We start from the raw sequence: 27,483 nt of genomic DNA on the forward strand, positions 1-27,483 counted from the left end.
AAATATATATTATATTAAAATACATATTGACTATTTCTATAAATTCAATACTCAATAAATGTCTTTTAATTTCTGAAAAAAAATATTTTGAACTCTGGCTCTGTCCCTAGCTGTGTGTCCCTGGGGGCAAGTTATTAAACCTTCCTGGGCCTCAGTTTCTCTTCCTATAAATTGGGAGCAGTAATACTTTTCCAGGTTGTGAGGATTAAGCATGAATGTTTTTCAAGTGCTTCATACACATAAATACTTTAGTACATAGTAATTTTTATCCTATCATCTATAAACAATGGAATAACAACTGCTCTCCTATCTCACAGATTGGGGTGAGAAGAACTCACGTGAAAAAACAGTGTAAAGCACTGTACGAATGTTATCACTCCCAGTTCCTAAGCAACCAGTTGGTGTGGATGCAGAAGTCCTGCAGTGTTAGAGAGCTGAACACAGAGGAGAGTGTAGTCTGTTGTGCAACTGTAAACAGATTGCTGCTTCTTTCACTTAAAAAGTTCCAGGCTGGTCAATGGAAACAAATGCACCTAAGTCTGGCTTGATAGTAGCACTTTTTAATTTACTGGAAAGTGTTTTCCAAGTTACTAAGTTTAAAGATTTTATTTATTTAACTTTAGAGGGGAAGGGAAAGAGAGAGGGAGAGAAATATCAATGTATGGTTGCCTGTCATACGTCCCCTGCTGGGAACTGGCCTGCAACCCAGGCACGTGCCCCAACTGGGAATCGAACCTCGATCATGTGGTTCACAGGCCCACGCTCAATCCACTGAGCTACACTAGCCAGGGCCTCCAAGTTACTCATTTTAAAGCTGCCAATATAGGGTGGCAATGAATAATTTAAGGATGCTACATTAGAGTGGATGGATTTGGGGAGAGGTCTTTGTGGCTTAGGGTTTCTTCCATTTTAACTCATGGACATTGACACGTGTGGGTTCTGAGCACTGGGTACTGAACGGTATTTCTGCATTTTGACCCAGAGGAGACAAGTTTAAAGAACTCATGAGCTTGGGGGTAAACACAAGTGGACTCCCCACCCCAGGGCAGGCAGTCTGTTTTCCACAGACAGTTCTCTTTCAGGAAGCAGGTCCTTTCTGAATTATTTATACGGGGTTCCCAGAAGTTAAATTTTATCCTATTGAATTCAAGGGAAGTTGCTTTTCCCCCACAGCGCTGTTGCAGATCTCTGTGCTAGATGTCAGTGCACCTCTCCACCAGGAGAATGGCCTAGGAAAACACGCCCTTCTGTTCGTTTCAGCTGAACAGACACTAACATAGTTACCTGTCTGATGAAAACATGAATAAAGCCAGGTACAGAAATCTGTTTAGATTTCTTCCAAGAAAGCTTTTTCCTTTCTAATCAGGTTTAATCACTCTCATTCTTACCTCTCCTCAGTGTTGGAACCCTCTGTAGCCTGGAATGTGCTTTTAAATATTTCCGTTTTCCATCAAAACGCTCACAGACAGCCCCATAGTACCCGGCACACAACCAGATCAAAAAATGGGTTTTGCGTGAATTTATTCAGTCTTTGGAACAATGTCTTTTGTAGTGAAATTTCAGTCGAACACCTCTAATTAAGAGTTGTTTCATTCTCCTGAATAGTAAGATTGGAAGGTGTTTTCTTTCTTTCTGGCAGAATAAAATCTGCATGTCCTGGTGAAAGGTTAGGGAATGTGTAATTGATATATTTTTGAAATGCTTCTCTCGTTTCTTGTAATTCTTCCTCCAGGAAATCTTTCCAGTTTGTCATAGTTCCCAGTTGCTTCTCGACGGACAGCAGCTCCGCCTGAGTGCTCACCAGTTTCTGCACCACATTTCCCAGTGTGGCCTGATGTGTCTTCTCTGCTTCAAGGAGCACTTCATGCACTTCCTCCTGCTTCTGCCTCTGAGCCATGCTGTAGTAGATGTTCATTTCGCGTTCCTTTTCCTTCACCAGTTTGCTCACACTCTTCCTCTGGTCGTTCATAACTGTCACACCACTATTCACGAGTTCCTCCAGGGCCTTGCTACAAAAGATAACGGGTTTGTAAGTTCGATGGGTTAGCCACTAAAACCAAAAAGATGTTGTCTTTCATCATGGATGTCTGAGGATTCATTTCATTTTGGGGGTGGGACCCCAGGCTGAGACAGCTTGGTAGTGATGAGCTTTTGTATTCTAACCACCATTACCAATCAAAAAAACATTCTTCAGAGCACGGAGGTCACCCATCAACTTCCCTGCTGTGGGCTAAGGACAGGCCACCAGTCTAGGGTCTGACAGTAACTTTAGGAACCTGAGTCCACCTTATCCAGAAAAATAGGAACACTGTGTGCTTAAAAACAAAGAAACAGGGATCAGAGTTCCAAACCCACAGAGAGAGTGTTTCTGTATGTCAATCCAGCTACTTACCTTTAGCCAGAAAGGAAAAACTCACAGGTTGCTAGAAACTATCAATAAATCCATTCAACATTAACATGACTTTTATGAAAATGGAGCCCCACCACCCCACCACCAAAGGGCTCAGGGACTCTCAGGGGTCCTGGGATCACACTTGGAGAACCACTGCTGAATGAGTTCGCAGACCTGTGGTTACAATATATGTGATTATGTGTAATTTATAGCAGCCTATTGTATTGCCATGTGCCAGGCAGGTGAATGAGCCTTCCAAGCATATACTAACTCAATGATTCCTCAAAACAACTCCATAGGTGGGCCTATTGTTATGCCTACTTCACTGGTCAGGAGACAGGCTCACAAAGCTGGAATGACTTGCCCACATCACTTAAGCAGTGAAAGTGACGAATGAACACACAGCCCAGGCCGTCCGAGGCCAGTAGCTCTTAGCCCCCGTGATGCACCTCTGATGGGTGTCTCTGGTTAACCTAGTTTGGCAGAACCTCTAAAGGTCTGAGAATTTTAAAACACCTACAAATAGATTAAAATATTTATGCTTATTAATAAAAATCCTCCCCCTCTGCCTTCTTGTCTAATACAGTCTTTCCAAGACATACCACCTTGCCCTTCTTCTAAATTCTATCTTCCAAGATGCGATTTTGTCATTGTCACTGATCCTTTCAACTTGACTTTTGAACCTGACAGACCCTGCAGTACTGAGGTAAGCCTGGTTTGTCCTTAGCCTTTCTAAGTGCTATGCTCTTTCTCTCCTTCCTTTTCCCACCAACCAGGCTGTATCCATTATTAATAGCAAGGATTAATGTTTATTATTTACTGTGTCCCAGGGACTATGCTAAGCATTTTAAATGCATTACATCCCATTTAATTTTAACACCAAGCCACTGAAGCTGGTATGATTTTTATTTATTACCTTTTATTATTCCCATGTAATAACAGGCAAAAAATTGAGGCTTAGACAGATCTGATTACTGTTCACAGTGGCACACAGTTGAGAAAGCGGGACAGTTTCTGCCCTTCACCATTACCCGCTTCATTCATGTAAGAGGTCACTATACATTTTTTATCGGGGGTAATACAAACAAAAATAATGTGTTAGAATTGTTACTCTGGCAATACTGGGTAAATTGAATCTTAGTGGGGTAAAGTAGAGGGACCCATTTATACTATTTTGTAATATACTGATTACGAAATGTACAGTGTACATTATAGGCTAAAAAATGTGAAGACTGACTTTTATGTGTTTGTGGAAAAAAATATTTAATTCCTCTCCTCAGCCTCTTAACACTGGACATGCAGAGTGAAAACACTGAGGACGGCAGTCATCTTTGGAGACGGAGGAGAGGAAGGGGAAGGGACCGCAGGAGAACCCATGGAGCTTCGGAAGCATCACCAGTTTTCAATCCCTTTAGACGGGTGGCAGGTCCTTGAGTACACACGTTATTACTGTTTTAAACCACACACATACGTGCACACATGCACACACACTCTACAACACACTGTGTATTGTTCTCTGTGTTTGATATATCCCGTAACATGAAAACACAAAAACTGGGAAATATCCACCTATGTGCTGACTCAGCCTTATCCCTTTCTCCAAGGTGATTTTGACAGAGTAAGAAACTGATCTGCAAACATGTTCTCCGAAATACCTTCGCTGGGCCTGGATCAGTTCCTGGGCCCTGTCTCTCTCCTCCGCCCTGGCTTTCTCCACAGCCTGCACCTTCTCCCTGTGGCACTCTGTCATGATTCTCTGGATTCTGTGGACCATGCGTTGTTCTGCAGCCAAGTTCTCCCTCTTGAGTTCTTCTTCCATGTTTTGCTGCATCTCTGTCTTGGTTTTAGCTGCCATTTCCTTAAGCAACAGTAAAACTAGGTTTAGATGTTACAGCTTTGATGTTTAACCACCTGATGAAATGTGCACCTGCAAACACATACGTTTTAAAAAATAACAGGCATAATATGAAAAACTATTGTTTCTATGATGCTCAGTAAAACCAGAAACATGCAAACTAGGTAGCATAGTTTATAGAGATAATTTTGAAAAGAAATATGCAGAAAGGGAAAACAGTTGAATTATGGTTATTTTTTCTTGATTGTGCAAATATTCTATAGTGTCATTTTATCTATATATAGTTAGAAATACATACTAAGAGTCTACTTTAGGAGGTAAGCCGCGGGGAATGGTAGAAACCATAACTGTGTCTCCTGAGTGTCTCATGCAGTTAACAGTCGAACATTTCTGTGGTCACGAAACCTGCCTGCCACTGTCATCAGTGTTGAGGGGCCCTTCCTCATTCACTGGGGGGACAGGAACAAGTTTTCACTGCTCCGGGGTAGCAGAACCCGTGGATGCCACTGGCCAGGTAAAGAGAGAGGCACAAGTCAAACAGGACTCCAGGAGGCCAGATCCTCAAAAATAATAACAATAATAATAACAACAACAACAACAGCAGCAACAACAACAACCCCCTCCAGCACTGTGGAAATGCCTGCGCACTCCCGGCGGTGGCAGGCACTCTGCTAGGCCCAGCTGCTACAAACGGTACAGGAGTGGTTTAGCAGAAATACATGCAAAAAGCAAGGAGCAATGAATTCTGTCTAGCAGTTTCAAATATTTCATTTAAAGATTAATTTTAATCTTTATTGTAGGTATAATGAGAAAACATACAGAAATTAAATCTCTTCATAGAGTTAGTCAGCAGAAGAACTAGGAAGAGAAACCAGGATTCTTGACACCAGCCTCTCATTTCATTGCTGGCTGTGATGCCAGTGTTTCCCACAGGTTTCATCGAATTATGTTCATTCCAGAAATCCTGTAGGCTTAGGAGATAGTGCAGTAAGCTCTCTCTATCTCTTTAAGTTTCAAGAAAAACTGAAATCACGTTAGTTTTTTAAGGAAAAAATGTTCCAACAATTAAATATTTGTCAGACTTTAGCTTTTTCAAGAGAAACAAAGTTTTCAACTTCTCACTTTAGCTACTTTGGTGGCAAAAAAAAAATTAATGAAAAAGACAACAGAAATCAACTTCAAGAATGGATCTATCCAGAGTGGCCTCAATTCATATATTGAGAAAATCTTTTTTTGGATAACATTGTCTACTTAGGAATTATTTGTCTCTTAAATAACTAGAACTTTTTGATAATACAACATTTTGAATGAAACTATTTCTAAATGCCTGGCTGGGGTGGCTCAGTGGATTGAGCACTGGTCTGCGAATCCAAAGGTTACTGATTTGATTCCCAGTCAGGGTACATGCCTGGGTTGTCGGCCGGGTCCCCAGTAGAGGACGCATGAGAGGCAAACACCTATTGATGTTTCCCTCCCTCTCTTTCTCCCTTCCTTCCTCTCTGTCTAAAAATAAATTTAAAAAATCTTTTTTAAAAAAGAACATGTTTCTAAATGTCTTCAAGATTTATCTTACTTCATAAAAAAGAATAGAGTGCATATGTTAACACTTCTTGATGATCCAGACCAGTAGAAAAAGATGAATGATTGCACTGGGCTAAATACTTTGGACTGCAACTTCGTAATCATTCAAGTTCACAGGGCTATTCGTCTCTGTTATAGATGACCCCAGACTGCTTTGCTTTTTTACATTTGATATTTGAACTTGGTAATGAGTTCTCATTCTTTACATGCTATTGGGCTAAATACTCCCTGTTCTAACTGTTGTCAGTGAGTGCCTTTTTGTCATTTCCAGCTTCCTGCCTTTAATCTATTTTGGATTTGTAAGAGCAAACAAGCCAAGCTTGTTGAGTTCAGGTTTGTCAAGTAAGTGTGACACCCTCTTGTCAAGTAATACGTGACACCATTTGAGGGGAGGTTGGAGAGGTTCTGCTAAGGGTAATAAGCATGGGTATCTATCTTGTAATCAGAGGTCTTTGTTTAAATTCTTAGGGAATATTTTAAATTACTTCTGGGAATATTTTCAGTAATTGACACTGTGGAGTGGTTGAACCTTAGATAGACGGAGTATTATTATAATACATGTTTATTGGAATCATAGAATTTAAAAATGTCATTCCAGCCCTGACTGGTGTGGCTTAGTGGGTTGGGCATTGTCTTGCAAATCAAAAGGTCACCAGTTGGACTCCCGGTCAGGGCACATTCCTGGCCTGGGCTGTGGGCCAGGTCCCCCGTTAGGGGCATTCGAGAGGCAAACAATCGATGTTTCTCTCTCACATTGCTGCTTCTCTCTCTTTCTCCCTCCCTTCCCCTCTCTCTAAAATTAAGAAGTAAAATCCTTTAAACAAAAATAAAAATGACACCCCAGTCCTTTATTTTGGCTGGGTTCTGAATTAGGATTCAGTTTTAAACCTAGTCCCTCTTTTATGTAATCATTTAGTAAAACCAAAATAATTTTACTGCCTCATATAGCATGGGGAATACATATTTAAAGTTGTAAAAATAATTCAAGGACCTACTGTTTGGCTGTGTCCTTATTCAATGGAAAGTCCTCTTATTAAACAGCTTGTACTGAAATGCATTTTGAGTGTATTTAAAGATGAGATTATAATTTTGAGATATTATAAGACATGGCCTCACAAAATGCATCCTATTTACTATACAGATGTTTGACAGACACTTACAACACAGCATCTCCTTCAGGGGAGTTCCTCTTAGGAATCAAATGTAGGACTCTCTGGGCCTGTCTGAACACCCGATTCTTCTTACCTTGTGGCCGTGGTGATTCACGGCATTCTCTCCCTTGCACTGAACGCCAGAAAGCTCAAGTCCCAGTTCATGTTAACTGCACAGGACCTCATGGCATACACGTGTTTTTAAGTTTTAAATTCACCCTTGATTTCATTGTAATTCCTACTCTAATTTTTCTTTAAAAAATTTTTAAATTTTATTTGTTTTTAGAGAGAGAAAAGGAAGGAGAAAGAGAGGGAAAAAACATCAGTGTGTGAGAGAAACATTGATTGTTTGCCTCTTGCACAGGGGACCTGGCCCACAACCTGGGAATGTGCCCTGACTGGGAATCGAACCGTGACCTTTTGGTTCACATGTTGATGGTCAATCCACTGAGCCGCACCAGCCAGGGCTAATTTCCCTTTTCTTATTTTCCTTTATCTCTTATTTTCTCACTTATTTTTAAATATTATTGTATTTGAATGAAAGAATATAAATACTTTTTCAAAATACTATCCCATTGGATATAATCTTGAAATTTTATTTAACATCAAGCATTTGAGACCTATCCCAAATCCTTTACATCGTATTAGAGCCCTACCTGGTGGTCTCAACAGATAAGAATTTAATGCTATTTAGTTCTAAAGAACTTGGTTTTCCACTCTATTTACTGGTAATGTCAAAATTTGACACGTGAGAATCACATAGGCTGCTGGTTCAAAACAATGTCGGCGACTTTATACGTCAGGTGGGCCCCTGGAACCTGCATGTTAAACTCCCAGAGGAGTAGATTCTAAGGTAGGGAGTTCACAGACCCCCCTGAGAAGCAGTACGGATGTCTATACAATTGAAATGACCCTACACATCCCTCTGAGACAAATCACTTTCACTATATAAAAAATGTCCCCGAGACAGCAGTACAAAGGTAAATTCTCATATCCTAGAACAGTACTTTAGAAAGGTAAACCTCTCTTTAACTTTTCCCTTTTAAATTTTCGTAGGGCCTCTATGTCAATATTAAGGGCATCAACTGTACCGAAAGTCTGTATGGGGCACAAATTACTTACAGGGAGACTATAGGTGCGCTCTTTGAAATGGGCACCGCATTTAAGTTATCTTCGTGTCTGCACAGCCTAATGCCAGGAGTGCTACTCACAACGTGTATTCGCCTGCTGCAGCACTGGGCGGGGTCCTAGAGCCCCCACCAGTTTAAAGTGTCACCCCTTTAAATTGCTGGATTGGGGTAGGTCCCAGGGCCTAGTGGGAAACAACCAGTGTGACCAAGGTATTAGGGTGCTTGAAGGGTGGTTATCCACTGACAGAGAAGTATTTCAGGACTTTAAGACCCCGTATGGCCACACTAGCACAGGCCAACTAACAAAAGGCCTTCCTAGACATACTATATAAATGCTTTTCACACTTTGAACTAAACTAGGAGATGGGCAGTGGAGCATTGCAGCCAGCTCCTCAGAGACCCTGGCCATTGGAGCCAAGCAGGGAGGGTCTCAGTACTGTCTAGGCACCGTGGTGCGCGCTCTCTCTCCTCCCGGCCAGCACAGCTCATTTAATCGCACCAGGTAAAAATCTGATACACGGTCTGCTCACTGATGAAACGAAGAATAAATGGCCCGGCGTCCCAAGCTGTTTATTACTTACGTTCTATCAAATGAGGCCAAGCCTGGAACCAGACCACTGCCACTTCCCCCCAGCTTCCGCCCACACATCGACACATCTGCACTGTGTCCTGTCGTGTCCCGCCTGTGGCCAACATGTGAAAAGAGTTCTGAATCCTCCTTTGAGCAAATTTTGTAGCAGAGGTACTGACCTAAATGATGAGTCCCTGGGCCTCTGCCTGGAACATTTGCTAATTGACTGCAGTCCTGTGCTTAAACCAGTAGACAGGGCACCCCCTTGTTATATGGCCTCTGGTCCTGAAGGAAATACTCAAGAAACAGCTCAGGGCACCCTCTTGGCACGGCAGGAAATGCACACTGGGTCCAAGGATGCGATCAGAGCCCCGGAGAAGGAAGAGGGCAGCCTCCTTCCTCCACTTAATCCCTGTTTGAGCATAGTGGAGGCACTGTGCTGGGCACTGGGACCAGATGGCAAGGAGACAGACATGTCCTCATGGAGGCTACAGTCACGTGGGGATCTGACACTGGACGAACGGTCACACAGTCTAATTACGGTAGCGACGGGCGGCGGCTGCTGTGAAGGTAGACAAGGTGCCAAGGACACTGTGAGGGTGGCAGGGCGGAACTGGTCAGGTAAGGCTCCCTGTGAGTAGGGATGTTTGAACTAAATCTGATGGAGTGCAGGAAGGACGTTCAGGCAGAAACACTGAGGTCAGAAGGTGCATGGTGCATCAGGGCCCACAGAAGGGCAGTGAGAAGAGGGAAGGAGAACAAGTGGCAAGAGATGTGGCGGGTCAGGAAGGCAGGGGTGGCTCCTTCAGGCCCTCAAATGGGTAAAGGTTTGAGTTCATTATGTCAGAGGCCAGGGGGCTCTCCTGGGCCCACCGAGTGTTCAGCATCTCTTCTGTGACGGTCTCAGGCCTCCTGACCAGCCTCCAGAAACACCCATCCAGACATCACACATTGTTTTCACTTACTCCTTTGCCAGAGCTTTTCACTAACATAAGTACTTTTAAAAAGACAGCAAACAGCCCTGGCTGGTGTAGCTCAGTAGACTGAGCGTGGGCCTGCGAACCACACGATCGTGGTTTGATTCCCAGTCAGGGCACATGCCTCGGTTGCAGGCCAGTTCCTGGCGGGGTACTCATGGGAGGCAACCATACATTGATGTTTCTCTCCTTCTCTCCTTCCCTTCTCCTCTAAAGATAAATTAAAAAAAAAGACAGCAAACAAGCCATTATAAAAACCTGTAAACTTTTTTGATGTTGCTCTTCCAGAATCTGAATTTTAATTTTATGCATGTCATTCACTTCTTCAAGTGCTTTCTCCACTGCTTGTTTTTGACGTTCATCAGCCTTTGAAAGAAAGAGTCCATTTATTTATTAATATATCAGGTTTTTATATTTACTGAAAACGAGCAAACACCACGGGGCCTCTGACTCCTTGCTCTGCTCTCATGGCAAACTTCCCGTAGCGAACTGGCTGTCTGGGCCAGACGTCCCAACATGCCCTGACCCGGGGCTAACCTCGCTGTTTCAGCAATGGCTAGAGAAACCTGTACCGGAGGCTGCAGGGATTCCCTTTCAATGTGTTACTCCATTTCTTGCTTAATTTGACTATCAGAGTAATCAGTGTGCTCATTACAAAACTACAGAGAAAACTACAGAGAAGTGAGAAAATGCACAAAGCCAGAAATAACAGAAGGAAGCCTGAGGACCACCCACCCCTAGCCTCCTGTATCAGGTCTTCAGAAACAGTTGATGATTTTATTTGGAGAGAGTGCCCAGAACATTTTATTACCTATATTCAAATTGTAGATTACCCACAAAAGCATTCCCTTGCATTAAGGAGTGTATAATTTATGATTCACAATCAATTAAAATGTATTATTATTGATAGATGACTGCTAAGACTTTTATACATATTACCCTGTGTACAGGAGCATTTTGGACTTCCGTACTTTCATACCACGCTTTTGCTGGCACTAATAGTGGACACTTCCAGCACTTTCCACCATGATAACTGTTTTATTAAGAAATCAGGAAATCACACTGTAGGCACTGTGGCTTGTCCTGCTCTCAAGGAAGTCATGTGTATGATTTTATCTACAACTGGAAGAAGAGGGGGCTGGATGATGGAGATTTTGCTCCGGTTAAGGGCCTGGGATCTGCGAGCCCCCCACTCAAAGGGCCCCTCAGCAGTCACATGGACAAGGTATCAAGAACTTTAGAGAGAAGGGGAACAAGGAGAAAGGTCAAAAGGAGAGTAACCATAATAAAGCATTTGCAAAAAAACAGGCTCATGTTACCCACTGCACAGATGGATGGTATACACATTAGCTATTAAGCAATAATAAACAACTATCAACAAGGATGTCTTCTTTTTTTAAAGTTTTAATCCAATGAGAATAAAGGGAGCAAGAGTCATCCACACATAGAACTAACTTAGAAGGAATGACGCTCCTGATGAGGCCTGTTTCTTACTAAGCACCTACTGTGTGCCAGGCAATTATTTCATTTAACTCTCTCCACCATCCTATAGAGTGGGCATTATTGTCCCTCTTTTACTTTCGAAGAAGCCAAGACTATAAAGTTCAAGAGCTTGCCCAAGGTCCCAAAGGTAACCAGGTTTCAACATCAGCTCTGCCTGACTATATTGTTTCACACAACTCTAAAAAGTGAAGATTGTAAAGGTGCATTTAAATTGATTTGCAACTTTTTACCTGAGCCCACACATTTGCTTCCGCTTTTGCAATACGTTCTTTGAGTATAGCCTCTTGAAATTCTCCTTCTTCATTCAAAATATCTTCCCCGATACCTATTTGAAGAGACATAATTACAAGTTTCCTCATGTGTCTTGGCTTGCCTTTTCACTATGATCTAGTTATTTATTAGAGTCATCTAAGAGAGAGATACATACTTTTAGGGGATATCAATCTTTTCGTTAAGGGCACCAATAAAAGGGGTAAGTTGTTCCCTCACTGATCAGGAGGGAACGCACAGCACCGTTAGGCCGGGATCATTAGGGACGTGCTGCCAGGCCACAGGGTGGGCAGCTGGGGAGGGCAGTAGCGGAAAGGAGCACATTTTGTGTTCCCAAAGTAGAACAGTCTGTGACTGTTCACGGTGATCCAGCTCCCCGGGCCCTGCTCTTGTCTGGGTGTGGGTGTTACCTCCACCCAGAAAGCGGTAGCAGAATGCCTTAACACGTTGCACGCCTTTCCTTAGTGTGTAGGTTTTCTTGGGCTTAGCGGCTTCAGTGTGGAGTTAGGGGGCAGAAGTTTAACACTTCTCCATCAATTACCTAATCAAATTTAGAAATAATAATATTTCCATCATAACACCTTCCCTACACAAACAAGGAAATAAAACCTAGAGAGGTCAGAGGACCACACAGTATCAGCTAGCTAGGGACGGGGTTGGAGCTGGAACTGAGCCCTGAGCTCACTGAGCTGGGTATGGGGTTTTCTTCATCTTCTCCTACCCGAGTGTGGCCTCAGATATGACCTATGACCTGGAGGGGGATGATGAGCCCTGTGAGTGTTGAAATCACACCCTACGACCTTTCTCTCCACTCCAAACTATTACAGGGTTTATTTTTTATTCATTTCTCCCATCTAAGATTTGTTGCGTTATTAACATTTCATGTGATTAGGTCTGGACGATCAACTTCCTCAAGTTACAAAGCACACCTTATACTGCAGTGTATCTCTCACTGGGCCGAGCTTGGCAGCGAGCACAGATAAGATGCTGCGAACTCCTGTGTTTGTCTGCCCAGCATCTCCTGCCTCCTTCTGATTGTTTTCATTGTTGTTTAGGTACAGTTGTCTCCATTTTCACCCCACCACAGCCCCCCGCCCCACCCATCCCATTTTTCTCAAGAACTTCCCTCCTCCACTTCAGGACAGCCATGTGTTAATCTTCATAAAACTACATACCAAGGCTGGGGGTGGGGAGTGAATGTAAGGCCTGTACCTAAGTTAATTGTATCGTTCCGATACCAGTTTCCTCGTTCTGACAATGGACTAGTGTTCAGTAAGATATCAGTAAGAGGATCTGGACAAGGGTACACAGGAACTCTCTGTTCTATTTTTAAAACTTGTGAGTCTTGAACTATTTCCAAATAAAGCTATTAAAACATGTAAAAATAAAAAGGACACATGTGGCAGCTCTATTCTGAAGATTCTAATTTAGTGCGTCTGAGTTGGATTAGTATTAAACCTAGTGAGTCTGTGTTTGGATACTGGTAGTAAAAACAGAATTTTTAGAAGTGCTGCAGTACACGCACTGTTGGGCCTGAGGACCACTGCTCTACGCGATGCTCATCAGCACTTGCACAGGCACTTCAACATGCCTTTGGACTGGCTCTTTTGACTTAAAGTAGTCAGTGACAAATATGGGACATTGAATATAAAGGGTTCATTTCTAACTAGTTAGATTTAATTTATCCACGTAATGGCTTGATTCAGATATCCTGGAAGGTATAAGGAATCAATCTATAAAAGCTTACCTAAGAATGGATACCCACTGACCTGGGTGTAAAAAGTCAAGTCATTTTAGAGGTTATAGTTAAAAGTCATACTAAACAGTTACTATAGTTAAAATCAGTTTCGGTGTTGGTATTTTTTAGAGGATGATTCCAATTGGCCCTCCCTCTACACTTAAGTTCTTTTAAAACACTCTCCATTCTCTAGCGTGTGTGTTTTCAAAGATCAGGCGTGACATTAAATCGCCACTTGTTTACCAGGTCAGAGGAAGAGAAGATCAGAGGGTGTTCTGGGAGTCCTTAGGAAAACACTGTTAAGGCTCAAACTCAAACTGAATCTCTGATGGCGTAAGAAAAAAGGAAACCTGTTAGTTACAATTTGATTTGCTTATTATAAGTGTATATGTAGTAAATATTCTCATGTTATTTGTGGGTATCTACTTTTATGTCTCTAGCTACTAATATAGGTTACAGTTTCTTTCGCCCATTTAGTAAGGTGATAGGGATATTTCCACTCCTAAGTATGGGCAAGGGCAGGAAGAACCCCTGTTATTATGTGCCAGGCTTTTCAAGAGGCACAAATACAGGGTGGGGCAAAAGTGGTTTTATAGTTATTTGTACAATAATTAATAAATACAAGAATAATTGCTTCATGTACTCACAACTGTAAACCTACTTTTGTCCCACCCTGTATTTCTTTTAGAATTTTTTTGAAGGATTTTATTTATTTTTCGAGGGAGAGGAAGGGAGGAAGAGAAGGAGAGAAACATCAGTGTGTGGTTGCCTCTCATGCGACCCCTAATGGGGACCTGGCCCCCAACCCCAACCCCCCAACTCATAATGTACCTGCAATATTTATTAACATCTGTATGTTAATAAGTTACTAATAGGTTTCATATGTTAATAAGGTACTAATACTGAGAGGCCAAGTATCCTGTCCAAGGCACACAAATGGTAAGTGGAGAAGCTGGATCTCGACCCATGTTCTCATGGCAGACATCCCCGCAGGACAAGCAGCTTTGATCAGGAAAGCCGGTAAGTCTCTAACAGGAAGAAAGACGTACAAGGCCATGAATCATTACCACCAAGGAGAATAGCAAAGTCACTTACCCAGTATATCTCTGTGCGTGTAAAAGCGTGTCTTAAATGGCTTGTATTCATGGATCCGTTTGAAGGTTTCCTCTAAAGGAGCTGGTGGAACAATTTTATTACAAACAGCACAGCAAACAAAGTTCGTGTAACTTGAATTTCTGATCATAATCAAATTTGACCTTTACTATGTACAGTTAAAATACGCCTAGGAGCATAAAAAGTAGTTTTGAGAAAAGCTAGATGTTTAAGAAAGGAAGAGAGGTCAAGGTTTCAGAACAATACTAGAGGCTGGTAAGAATTGAGTGATTCACCATCATTACGTAGTGGTTATGTGCCTGATGTTAAAGAATGTTACTGAGAGCCTCTGCCATGTACGGTATGGGCCCTGGGTCTGGGAAGATTTAAGCAGCTGCTCCCTCCTAGACACTAGCATTAAGTTGTCAACTTCCTTAGCAACTGTTGCCAGGTAAGACAAGCTTTGCTCATAAAAGCAGCTAGAAATGACAAAAGTGTAGCATAGTACAGCCTTTCAGTATTAGTTTCTTATTGCTGCTGTAACAAATTACCACATATTTAGTGGTTTAAAACAACCTACATTTATTCTCTTGCAGTCCTGGAGGTCAGAAGTCCAAAACAAGTCTAACTAAAATCATGGAGTCAGCAGGCTGGAGGGCAGGATGTTTCCTTGCCTTTTGCAGCTTCTGCAGACCACACCCATTCCTTGGTTCATGGCCTCTCATTCTATAGCCTTTTCACCCCTTGCTTGCACAGTGACAGTGCGATGGCAGACTCTGGCCTGCAGAGTCTGCGTGTTGTGGCTGAAGACGAGAACAAATGCGAACAGACCTCCGCAGTCCTGTGGAGGAAAAGGGACGGTATGGTACTCTCGTAGGATGAGGACTCTCAAGGGGAGAGTGCCTCGACCCTTCCCTGGACAGGCTTTTATTGCTTCCCTCGGGTCTTATTATCTATTACTTAGAATGTAGTTGTCTACGTTTTAGGTACAATCAAGGAAACGAAAATAACAAATGCAGAAGGGAAAGGTGGCGAGCTGATTAGGCTCCATCCTCAGGAAAGTTCACACAGGCTTTGGAAATTACCTTGAGGACAGGCAATAAACATCTACTGTTCCAGACCAGGCTGAGGGGGTTTTAGCAAGAGCAAGCCGTGACCGTCTGGATGCATTTTCTAGGCCTGGTTCCCACGGGAAAGCCGGTTTGAGGGTCTGGCTCCTNCACTTAGAATGTAGTTGTCTACGTTTTAGGTACAATCAAGGAAACGAAAATAACAAATGCAGAAGGGAAAGGTGGCGAGCTGATTAGGCTCCATCCTCAGGAAAGTTCACACAGGCTTTGGAAATTACCTTGAGGACAGGCAATAAACATCTATTGTTCCAGACCAGGCTGAGGGGGTTTTAGCAAGAGCAAGCCGTGACAGTCTGGATGCATTTTCTAGGCCTGGTTCCCACGGGAAAGCCGGTTTGAGGGTCTGGCTCCTGCCCCCCACTCCTGTTGGCTTTCAATACAGAGCTGTGTCACATTTGCCAGAGTAAAACAAACTGGTTTCCCACAAGTGGTTTTTCCTCTAACCTTCTGCCTTCGTTTTAAGAAAATCCCTGGTTATATTAGGCCTACCCAGACAATAAGGTAAAATTTCCACATCTCAAAATCCTTGCCTTAATCCTATCTGCAAAGTCCTTTTTGCCATATCAAGTAACAGATTCCCAGGTTCCAGTGATTAGAATGTGGATGTCTTTGGAGGTAGGGTCGGGTAGGGAGCACTATTCAGCCCACTACACTTTCTTTTAAAGGGTTTACTTACAGAATTGATTCATTTTAGGCCAGCAAAGTTTATCTATCAATGTGGTATTAATGCCATGGCAATAAAACTGGGAAATATCAGATTACTTTTTATTACTTTGCATTAAAATTACTCAAAATTACTAAGCCTGGGTTGGTTTGCTTTTTTAAGATTTTATTTATTTACTTTTAGGGAGAGGGGAAGGGAGGGAAAAGGAGAGGAAAAGAGCATCAATGGGTGGTTGCCTCTCGGGCACCCCCTACTGGGGACCTGGCTTGCAACCCAAGCTTGTGCCCTGACTAGGAGCCGAACTAGGGGCCCTTCAGTTCGCAGGTTGGCATTCAATCCATTGAGCCACACCAGCCAGAGCCTAAGCCTGGGTTTTAAAGTCATATAGTTAAGTAATTTGTTGAACTTGTTTTAAAATGGAAAGCCCTGCATGCAAAGCACTGTCCCCCTGCCCCACCTACCCCATGCCTGATAAACTGGGACAGATGGGTCACCCTATAAAAGATAAGGCTACAAACCAATAAATAATTTCACTGCTTGTTTCAGGAAATTCTTGGAAACTCATTTATCAATTGAACAGCTTGCTCCTCTGGGTAAATTGCTCTTCTATCAGAACAGATTAATTCCCTGGGCAAAAGGTCATTTGCCACCTATCAGTAGTCATCTTCCCAAGACTTGGTTCAAGACCTAATCTGGTACTGACTTTTGCCCAGTCTCAGCCAGACTCCCACCTTAAAAGACCTTCCTTTAAAACTACTTGGACCCACACTCCAAAGTGCTGTCAATATCTTGCCCTGACTGTTTTCTAGTTTTTTATAAAAACTAACTGATTTTGTTGGAGCGGCAGTTTCCCTTAGAAAATGAATGAAACATCGATGCATGGCCAAGTAGTCTCTGGCAGTCTACACACACAGACCGTGTTGTAACTTATATATCCATCCTGCAAAAAGTATCCCAGTTAGGCACTCATTCCGGAAATTCAAGGTGATCCCCACTGTGCTGTTTTTCTTTCACAGCCCTGTGCCTTGCCAAATCTACTGCTACTCTGGTTCATTCATGTACACGTCACATGGCTCAAGGCTGGACTGTGCACAATTCCTTCTACCCCCTGAGCTGCGATAATCTCTCTCTTTTTTAATCCTTACCCGAGGATATGTTTACTGATTTTAGAGAGAACGGAAGGGGTTAAGGGGGAGAGAGGAAAATCCTGTAGGAATAACACAGGTCCGACATCAATCAGTTGCCTCTTGTGTGCGCCCCGACTGGGGACTGAACCTGCAACTGGGCATGTTCACTGACTGGGAATCGAACCAAAAACCTTTTGGTTTACGGGATGATGGTCTGACCAACAGAGCTGCCCAGCCAGGGCTGCAATAATCTCTTGCTAGTTCACGTAACTAATATCTCCCCTCCACAATATCTACTCATTTTCCTGAATACTAAAGAATTATAAAAGATGACAATGTGACACATAAACTGAAAACAGAATTCAAGTTCATTAACAACCAAAGTACACAGGGAAACCAAAAGCAAAACACACTACATTAAATTACAAGACATTTTACACAACTGAAGTACATTTTAAACTATGTACTATGTAGAGAGAGGAAGCAAGAGATCCTTAGGGCTCAGCAGTAAAGACTGGATTTAGATGNTCTCCCCTCCACAATATCTACTCATTTTCCTGAATACTAAAGAATTATAAAAGATGACAATGTGACACATAAACTGAAAACAGAATTCAAGTTCATTAACAACCAAAGTACACAGGGAAACCAAAAGCAAAACACACTACATTAAATTACAAGACATTTTACACAACTGAAGTACATTTTAAACTATGTACTATGTACATAGTACTATGTACTATGTACTATGTAATAGTAGAGCCCTACTATTTAGGGCTCAGCAGTGAAGACTGGATTTAGATGCATATAGATAACTCAGCTAAGCTCTTTGATATCTACAAATCAGACACAACTGCATTTTCATGAATCTTTGCAAAATTACACTGTCTACTTTCCAGAGAAAGTAAAAACATACATTATGATGATAAACTCTGCTTGTGCACTTATTATTACTTGGTAATAATAAATGAAACAAAATTTCAGAGATGAGATGTATTATTGAGCCCTAATTGCAATGATTTGGAGAATGGGGTAAGTATCTAGGAATAATACAGGTCCAAAATCTTCATCCGAAAGATTTAAATTATATTAGGCAAATTCAGGATGGTAAGGAGACTTTATTATCTATTGAGTAGTTCTAGTTTTCAAATAACTGTAAGAACATTTGGTCTTATGTTTATTATATCACTGTGGCATTAATTTGCAAAAACTAAAATAGATAACAGCTGCAGTCAAATAAAAAACATCATAGCTCAGTATAACATGCTTTTTCTTAAAAAAAAAAACTCCAATTACATTGGGTTATTCTCCCATTTAATCTTGGTTTTAGTAGTTTAGTGTGAGTATCTTTTCAATTAAAATAAAACTGGACCAAACGTGAAATGGAAACCAAAATATATGAACCATCTGTGACTCTGGATAAACTATTTGTCTTTAACATTGACTGCAGGGTTAACAATCATTTACAATAATTTCTTTTTCTTCACAAATACAGGTTCTATGCCCAGTTAGAAAATAAACATTTCCTTTGCAAACCAAAACAACTAAACCCTTACAGCAATTGCAAATGCACCATTCACCTTAAAATATTAAGAATACCATGCAAATTTAACAACACTGGGGACTTTCATTACATAAAACTTAATTAACAAAAATGACTTCCATTCTCATGGCACCTTTATAAGAGGACTTCATTTTAAAAACACATGGAGGAGCTTTTGGTGGAAAAAGAAGGAGATAATGGCTACAGCTTTGAAAATACAAAGATTACTAAGTGGTGTGTTGCAACTGCACACAAAACATGACACTGTGCATTTATAGTCCATCACTGAACGATTCCGGAGCTCTTAACACAGCTCCTCCACAGCAACCAGCACCACTAATCCCATTTAGATGTTTTCCTCCTCATGTAACTGTGCCCCTCACTATCGATAGCTTCATAGAGTTCCATCTTATTCTCTTGTGTTGCATGTAGATAACCAATATAAGCCACACATAGCGAAAGGGTTATCAATCCAAAAGCCATTACAGGTTTGTTCTGTCAAAGAAAAAAAAAGTGACAAAACCTCATTAATAATTTGAGGGGACCCAAATACCTGTTGCATTTTCCTCTTGACCAATCTTTATTGCCACCCTAGCAGTCAGATGGTATTTTCAATTACAATTTATCCAGTTCTCCACTGAGTTAACTCAATTCCTGATAATTTGGAGAGTCTGGAAGGCTCTTGCTTCTCCTCTCCAGTCTTCCTTCTGTCTATAGCCTGGGTATCTCAGAGCTCCACCTTCAGGAAGGGGGCAAAGTGCAGAGGGGACAGGAGGTATGGAAATTGGCCCGGTGCTTCTAGAGAAGCAACATAGAGAAGTTGCTTAACCTCCTTAAATTACTTAATTTAAGTCATTTTATTAGGAAGTGGGGAATAAAATATGCATGCTATTCTTCTCTCCTGAGTTTATGAAAAACTGGCAGAAAGCCTTTCATGCCATACATTAGGTCATTTTTAAAGCCTTTCATGCCATACACTAGGTTCATTTTAAAAGCAAAAATGGCAATGTATACACTCTTCCCTGGGAACCTACTCTGTCACCTCAAGAAATTCAGTGCCAGAAACAGATATAATGCTGTTATTATAACCTTACTTTTCTGCTGGAAAATCCAAGACCCTAAAAGGCAAAGCAACTAGCTTTGAATTAAAAAAAAAGTTTTTAAAGGTAGGAAAGATGTTCGCAACTCCACAGAAGTGTTGATCTTTATCATTGTAACTCAGACCCTCCTTTTTGAGTGTTCACATTCAAGTAATGGGCCTTTCTTAGGTCAGTGTGAGCGCAGTTGTGACAAAAGTTTCAATTTGTATTGTTTCTATCACCATACTGGCTGTTCACTACTATTCAAAACTTAGTAAAAAAATGCAGGCCAAACCTTTTTACTTGGACGACATCTAAGAAAGACCACAAACCCAAGAGTAGTCTAAATTTGCAATTCTTAAAATGCATTTGGCAACTAAAAAAAACACATTAGTTCAACATTTTTAAAACATTCTACCTTGATTTAATGATTTTATTGCTAAATTGATCTATTTAACTGTAAACAGTTTACACTGGCAACCATGTTACTAAAATTATTATCAAATTCAATACATTTAAACATATTTTATAAAAATTCGATTTAATTTAAATTTATTTAAAATAAAATTTATATCTATTTAAAAGTAAAAATTTATCAAATCAACTACAGTCAATAATTTGCATCAAGAATGTTCATGATTAACTGACTCCCTAACAGCACACAAATGTACATGTTGAAATTTTTAACAAAACATTTGCACTATGCCTTAGGTAAAAACAGTATTAGTAAAAGCTAGAATTGTAGTCTATAATAATGATCAGACTTTCATTTTGCTCTGTTTCATTGGAAGATCTAATTTAATAATAGCTCATCAAACATTAAAAATTTCCTTCTAATTAATACAGCTACTAAAATTTTAAATAGGAATTTGAGCAGTTGATCCATGAAAGTACAACCATTTTCCATTAAGTCTCAAAGGCCCTTAAAATAATTCATTTTTCATGTGTATTTAATGAAACAGCATTAAAATTTTCCTTCTACCTGCATTTATTCAGAGAGATCTTAATAATCAACATAAAATTGCCATGAAACAATTAAGTGTCATAGAAAATAAGAACTTTCTGTTTCTGGTAGCCTACTTAAATTAAACATAAGTGTTTACTTAAATTAAACATATGTTTACCCTGTGTATGTTTCTTACAGGTTTAATGAAGAGCTCTGGATTCACAGCCCGAAATAAAGTTGTCGTGCGGACCCCTCTGAGCCCGGGGTTTTGAAAGTCTTTCTCTTTGGGTGGTTCATTTTTAAAGGCTGGAGGCTCAGGTGCTGAAGACATCTGGACTGATGCGGATTTATTACCTAGAAATAAAATACAACATTTTGATCTTTCATGATTATTTTTCAATAATGCTCTTTATAAAAACTATTTTTTTTAAATTCCAGTCCAGATATATACCAAAAGTGATTGTCAATTATTTTATTTTTAACACATACTTTGTAAACAGTGCTTTAAGTACTGTTTGGCAAAATGGTTACTTTATTTTTCATCTCTCAGAACAAACCAGTGAAGTGGGCAAAAGCTGTTTCCTACAAACCAAAGCCTAGAGAATTACTTGTTGGCCTGAGTCACACTGTATTTGTTACATGAAGTAGGTAGTAGGCAAGCAGTGGGCTATCCACACCCTTCTCTGTTTCCTTCCACTTTTACTCTTTCTCGCCTTCCAACCTGACAGGTACTTTCAGGACACCCAGCTGACAGAAGTATTAGCATTCCTTTGCTCAGTTTCTCCCACGGTTTCATGCCTGTCCCACTTTCCCTTCATGCTCCTCTCCTTCTGCCACTGGCCCAACCACTGGTACCAAGCAGGAAGGGTAATGGTGTGTCCTCACTCCCTCTTTACCTATAGCAACTCTCTGGTAAGGACAGCTTTTCTATTCTCTGAAGCACTCTAAATCTATCCGATTAGATCTAAGTGAGTCTTTTGGCTTCTGGTTCTCCCAACTGCAGTGGTAACATTTTGTGAATACTTTTCTCTTCCAGGTGCTGTTAGACAAAAGCTTTTTGTTATCATCTCCACCACCTAATGATGGGGGAGTAAAGGGGTTGGAAGGGAGATGGTAGGAAAAGAAACCTTTCAAAAAAAATAAAAGCTGAGCCCAGGCTGGTGTAGCTCAGTGGATTGAGCGTGGGCCTGGGAACCACACGATCGCGGTTCGATTCCCAGTCAGGGCACATGCCTCGGATGCAGGCCGGTTCCCTGCAGGGGACTCAGAGAGGCAACCATACATTGATATTTCTCTCCCTCTCTCCTTCCCTTCCCCTCTAAAGATAAATAAGTAATATGTTTAAAAAAGCTGAAATTAGTGACGTACCATGCAGTAAATGGTTATAAAGTTTAAGAGTCAAACATTCACATTTAAACACTCATTGGGGACTTGTTAATACAAGTATTCTTTAAGTCTCCCATTTTATACACTTTATAAAACCAATATTTTTGCAATTTTATTAGTTATAGCAGTTCAGTTTTTTTCAAAAGTCTCTGTTGCAGTGGTCACAAGATATTTATCTATCCCACTGAACTGGGCAAACACCTTGTCAAGAACATCTGCTCTAAGGGAGAGACTGTCAGCACTTTCTACACTTGCAAGGACTTCGGAAACGTTCACTGCTGTCTGTTCCAGCACTTGTTCCCCTGCATATATAGTCATCATTGTTGCTGCCATCACCATTGTCCTCACTTTCTGGCTCCATTTTGACATTAGTTAGCACTCCTGCAGCAACTCTAGATCTGCTGGTTTGGGGAAGTGGGTCAATTGACATCTGTAGCCACAGTGCCTTCAAAATCGAACCGATTTGTGAGAGCAGTGACAGCAGCACCCGAGTCCAGAAGGGATCAAACACTACATTTGGTTTGTGGTCTTCTTCCCAGCTGACCGTAGGGTGTTTCACAGGAATACCTGTTTCCCACTGACATTTCACTCCTGTGGAGGGCTCTATAGACCACCAGGTCTCAGTAATCATGCCAATGGCTTGCTTCATTTATTCTGTTTTCCCTTCATCATCTAAATTTAGAAGAGTTGTTTTTGCAGTGAGCTTTCATGGAACAAATAACACCCTAACCAGATGCCTGCAGAGTGGCTGTGCAGTTCAATGGGAAAACACACACGAGTCAAGCATAGACGAGTGCTGTGGGCAGAGCACTGTTTGCTCTGTTAAACAGTCACTTGGTATGAAAGTCCAACTTCCATACTTTCCAGAGCGACTGTTTATCACCAGGAGGATACTGCATTTTGCTCCTTTCATTCTCTTGCCAACCTTTCTCAACCATTCATTAAACACATCTCTCATCCTTTGGGCATGCACATTAGCTTCGTAATCACAGGCGAGTCGATAAACATTTCTGAAGCCCTGAGGGTTCAGTGACTTGCCAGTGACCAGCGGTCTCATCTTTTGCATCCAGGATGCATTACAGCAGAAGAGAGTATTCATCGATCTCTGTTTACCTCCTTTTCGAAGTCCACCCAGGGCATGAAGTACATGAGGTAACAAACAACCTGTAATTTCATCAGCATTTAAAACACCATTCAAGTTGTAACTAGCAATTGTTTTTTAAATTTCTTCTGCATGCAAGTTACTAATTTTTTCTACTGGAACAGGTCTTTTTTTTTTTCACTGCAGCTTCTGAAACAATTCTCTAACATGTCTAAAATTTGTCCCACCCACCAGCACACAGCTGTTTGAAATTCATCATGCCCAAGGCTGGCAAAAAATGCAATGCTTTCTGCTGGAAAAATGGGTCCACTTACACGACCATTTCTTGTGGAAACTTCTTGATACCATGCAAAAACAGCTAAAAAAAAAAAGACTTCACATTTGATTCTGCTTTAGTCCCAGAATTCCTTTAACTGCCACTTCAATTTTGGCTAAATCTTTCAAAAATATTGATGGCGTAGGGGGAGTGATGCTACTAAATTCCTTTGTTACTTCTCCTTTCTGGTGGCGATGATCCACTGCTCCTACTGCGTTCACTGTCTTCTAGGAAATCTGCTGGAGTTTCACCTTTCCATCTTAGCCGTGGGAGCGGGATAAATGGCAAGTACAAATGTACTTATTATTTAAGTCAAAGTGTTGGCCACCAGATTGCTTAGGCTAGGTGCCAGTGATATTTCTCCTTAGGCTAATAATGTTTGACAGTAATGTGGGGAAAGAGAAAATTCAGAAAGAAGCAATAAAGTGGAAGCAGTATTATAGTCTTTAAATAGGCTATGCCTATTAGAAATGAAAGGCAAGAAACAGTTAACACATCCATGTTGTTAGGACTGAATCAGGGCCTCAGAATATACCACAAACAGCCCTGGCTGGTGTAGCTCAGTGGACTGAGTCCTACAAACCAAAGGGTCACGGGATAGGTTCCCAGGCAGGGCACATGCCTGGGTTGTGGGCCAGATCCCCAGTGGGAGCCACTGGAGAGGCAACCACACATTGATGTTTCGCTCCCTCTCTTTCTTCCTCCCTTCCCCTCTCTCTAAAAAATAAATAAATAAAATCTTTAAAAAAAAGAATATACCACAAACAGATACTGGAGCATTATTAGATAAAAGTACTAACAAGGCCTAAAACACCAAATACACAATGGTAAAAGTCATGCTCACCAGCATTCTCCTATAAGTATTAAGAAATAGCTGCATGTAATTAAAACAAAGCTATCTGGTAGAATATGGTTTAAAATTGTTTACTGGGAAGAAAAACAAGGTGATGGGAGAGGAAGGTATAGGGAACACACATCGTAGAGCATAAAAGGGTCCTCAGACCACAGCTATCACATACTTTGTGTTGGTGATAATGTGTCAAGAATTAAGGATGATTAACTCCTCACTTTAAGTCCAAAAATACATGTATTCATATATATATGGCTACTTATATATAAACACATAGAGAGACAGACAGACTGGTTACAGACAATAGACATTTCACTATCTCACAATTAAAGGGATGCAATGATGTTGAATGTCATGAAATTCAACTTATACCAGATGTCTATAAACTGTGTATAAAGAGTGCTCTCACATGAATTGTAATGAATTTTAATTCTAAAATTCTTCAGTCTCCTCTTTTCCTTAGCAAACCTACCTTTCCTTAGCAATGGACCAAGGAAATAATAATCAAGACAGTAGTTATCATACTGCAATCCCCAAATATCCACATTCACCTTGATAATGTGCTATATACGTTAAACTCTTTACCAGAAACGACAAAGAATACCTGAACTGCAAACCACTGCAAATGTTAACTGAAAGGACATTTGTAAATTTAGGGATCATCTACTGCACTATACGGGGTGGGGCAAAAGAGGTTTACAGTTGTGTGTATGGAAAATAATACAATAATTAATAAATAAAAATAAACTGTTTCATGTACGCACAACAGAGAATTTTTCATACCTGCCTATAAAAAAGAGGTAAACTAAGCTGCATTTACTTCATCAGTCCCTCCCTGGTAAAACGTTCTGTACTTTTTTTCTCTTCCCCAACCTCTTGTGAAGGAAATATGCGATGGGAAAGGGAAGCAGCAGAGGCAAAGGACTGGCTCTCTACACAACTCTCCATGAGGGTCATTCACACCTTGAAATGTGAGTGAGAACGGGGCCTGCACTGGAACAAACACACAACTGGTGAGGCTGTACAAGATGGCCCAAGATGGATCAGGACTGGTCATTTCTGAAAGGTTTTCTCTCCTTCAGTAAAATTCGTACTTAGAGGGATGATCCAGAGTGTCTTTTACTGGCATAAAACTAGCATGACTATCTCCATTATAGTGTACATGAAAATTAGACCATGATACGAAATATATAATTACTTTGGAGAAAAATTTAATCTTTAGATATTCATTTTTGGAGTAAGTATCTCAATAAAAGAGATATCAAAACAAAATGATCAGAATCATAGAATGTTAGTAAGAAGGAACCTTAGCAACATTCAAAGCTTTTCTTTTAAAAGACACAAGGAACTATAAAATGGACAAAATATTTTAATCAGATGTAAATATACTTGCTATTTTAGTTTCACATACCACACTATCTTATTACTTGAGAAAATAACTTGAGGTCTGGGGCAGAACACCTTAAACATAATTTAAATTAGAATAAACAAATCTGGGGTAGAGTCAGAGGACTTGCTACCTTGAGGAGAATCAAGCATGTCCTCAAATTCCAACTTTGCTATTTGTAACCTGGATATGTTTAACTGACCTCTCTGGGCCTCAGTTTCCACCTTTACAAAAGGGATAATACTATCTATCGCATAGAATTACTGTGTGGATTAAATGAGAAAACATTTCTGAAAGGATATGTTCAATAAATAGTAGCTATTGTTATCCTCACCATCTGGACCCTTTTTTAAACAAAGAGAAACCTAGACCCAAAGAGAGAGTGCCTTTGACAGTGGGAGAGAGAATCCTGGCCTCTCAATTCCCTGCCCGTCCTACTCCACCACTTCACCCCACCTCACTCCTAAATCAATTAGACTCTGCACTTATAAATTATTACAAGATTTAAGAAACATAAACTTGTAATCACGTAAACTTTAAAAATGGAATGGCCATCATAAACAAAGCAACAAACAAGTGCTGTCAAGGAGAGTAAAGGGAACCTAGTGCCTTGTTGGTGGGATTGCAGACTGGTACAACCACTATGGAAACAAACTAGTACAAACTAGTGAGCTGGGACGGGAGTAAAAGGCAGAAAACTGTATTTGAACAACAATTAAAATTAAAAAATAATAAAATGTATTCTGTATTGTTTTTAATGTTAAAAAAAACTAGTAAGACGTACCTTTCCATCTTGAATTTACTGTACTTTAAGTAAGGAGGTTATGACAATGGCTGTCTCGGACTGAGGCTGTGCATACTATTTGGGTCCCCTCCCCTCCCATCCTGTGGTACCTACACTCCACTAGCTAGGACTCAAGAGACACACGCATTCCAAACCTCCAGAAAGAGAAACTGCATTCAGTTGAGTTCCAGGTATTGTCTTGCATGGAGAACACAGGACTTGGAAGTTACAAAAAGAGGCACCACAGGTGAAAACAACCACAAAATCATTTTCCTTAAACCGAGTTTGGTGAGCGAGGGCACCAAGAAACGGTCCAGGAAATAAGAGGGTTCTTAAGTAAGGTCGAGGTGTCCACGGACGGGTCACTGACCAGAGTGCCAGGCTCCTGGTGTGAGGGGCGGACAATGGGCTCTGGGGGTCAGAGATGTCCGAGACTTGGCTCGGGGCGCCCCCGGAATCCTCAGGGCGAGGATTCTGGGTGCTCGACCAAACGCCGTCGTGTCCCACGCCCCCGGTAGTGAGACGCCCAAGGTGTCCGCACCGCGAAGGTCACGAACGAGCGCGGCGGAGAGACCGCCCAGACTCCGCCACTCGTCAACCCCAGCCGCTCACCTGCCCAAGTGTCCTCTTCTCCCCGCCCTTGGGAAAGAGGGTCCTGACGCGCCCGCCGCCTCTGTGCCACAGCGGCCCCTACCGTCCGGAGGCTGTGGCGCAGCGACACCGGACATGCCGGCCCCAGAGGATTGACGGGCTGGAGTTTGCGAGGGCCATTTTTTGGTTTCTTACATTTTTATCTTTAGTTTCCAGCCTCACAACCATGAGTTGGAAACCCACAAGGAGAGACTGAACCCTTTGTTCTTGTCTGTGACGTTGGTGACTGGAGTACCCTGAGGAAGCCCTCAGATGTAG

General features: G+C 41.3%; 2 protein-coding genes across 4 annotated transcripts; both read right to left on the reverse strand.

Annotated features, from left to right (window-relative positions):
* Positions 1-1,504: 1,504 nt before the first annotated feature.
* CUNH6orf163 (chromosome unknown C6orf163 homolog) lies at positions 1,505-14,789 on the reverse strand. Its single transcript, XM_037039369.1, has 5 exons — positions 14,264-14,789; positions 11,391-11,485; positions 9,916-10,023; positions 4,048-4,250; positions 1,505-2,009 (listed from the first exon to the last, which is right to left on the reverse strand). Exons 1-5 carry the CDS (start codon positions 14,409-14,411, stop codon positions 1,574-1,576), a joined length of 990 nt encoding a protein of 329 aa, XP_036895264.1. The 5' UTR covers positions 14,412-14,789; the 3' UTR covers positions 1,505-1,573.
* Positions 14,790-14,846: 57 nt separating this feature from the next.
* Positions 14,847-27,233, reverse strand: SMIM8 (small integral membrane protein 8). Of its 3 annotated transcripts, none has more exons than XM_037039372.1 (3): positions 26,945-27,180; positions 20,946-21,103; positions 14,847-15,101 (listed from the first exon to the last, which is right to left on the reverse strand). In XM_037039372.1, exons 2-3 carry the CDS (start codon positions 21,078-21,080, stop codon positions 14,982-14,984), a joined length of 255 nt encoding a protein of 84 aa, XP_036895267.1. In that variant the 5' UTR covers positions 21,081-21,103; positions 26,945-27,180; the 3' UTR covers positions 14,847-14,981. The 3 variants fall into 3 exon arrangements, with proteins under 3 accessions (XP_036895267.1, XP_036895266.1, XP_036895265.1); XM_037039371.1 differs by lacking the exons at positions 14,847-15,101; positions 26,945-27,180 and adding exons at positions 18,457-19,219; positions 27,187-27,233; XM_037039370.1 differs by lacking the exon at positions 14,847-15,101 and adding an exon at positions 18,457-19,219.
* Positions 27,234-27,483: the final 250 nt, after the last annotated feature.

The sequence above is a fragment of the Sturnira hondurensis genome, unplaced genomic scaffold (assembly GCF_014824575.4).
Source record: "Sturnira hondurensis isolate 20B ecotype Veracruz unplaced genomic scaffold, ASM1482457v3 Scaffold0025370, whole genome shotgun sequence".
Lineage (NCBI taxonomy): Eukaryota > Metazoa > Chordata > Mammalia > Chiroptera > Phyllostomidae > Sturnira > Sturnira hondurensis.

Coding starts and splice junctions, on each gene's coding strand:
- SMIM8 (XM_037039371.1), bottom strand. CDS start 21,080: ATGTCTTCAGCACCTGAGCCTCCAGCCTTTAAAAATGAACCACCCAAA. Junction 19,220..20,945: donor CAGAGCTCTTCATTAAACCT/GTAAGAAACATA, acceptor TTTCTTTGACAG/AACAAACCTGTAATGGCTTT.
- CUNH6orf163 (XM_037039369.1), bottom strand. CDS start 14,411: ATGATCAGAAATTCAAGTTACACGAACTTTGTTTGCTGTGCTGTTTGT. Junction 10,024..11,390: donor AAGCAAATGTGTGGGCTCAG/GTAAAAAGTTGC, acceptor TTTCTTTCAAAG/GCTGATGAACGTCAAAAACA. Junction 2,010..4,047: donor CTGATCCAGGCCCAGCGAAG/GTATTTCGGAGA, acceptor TATCTTTTGTAG/CAAGGCCCTGGAGGAACTCG.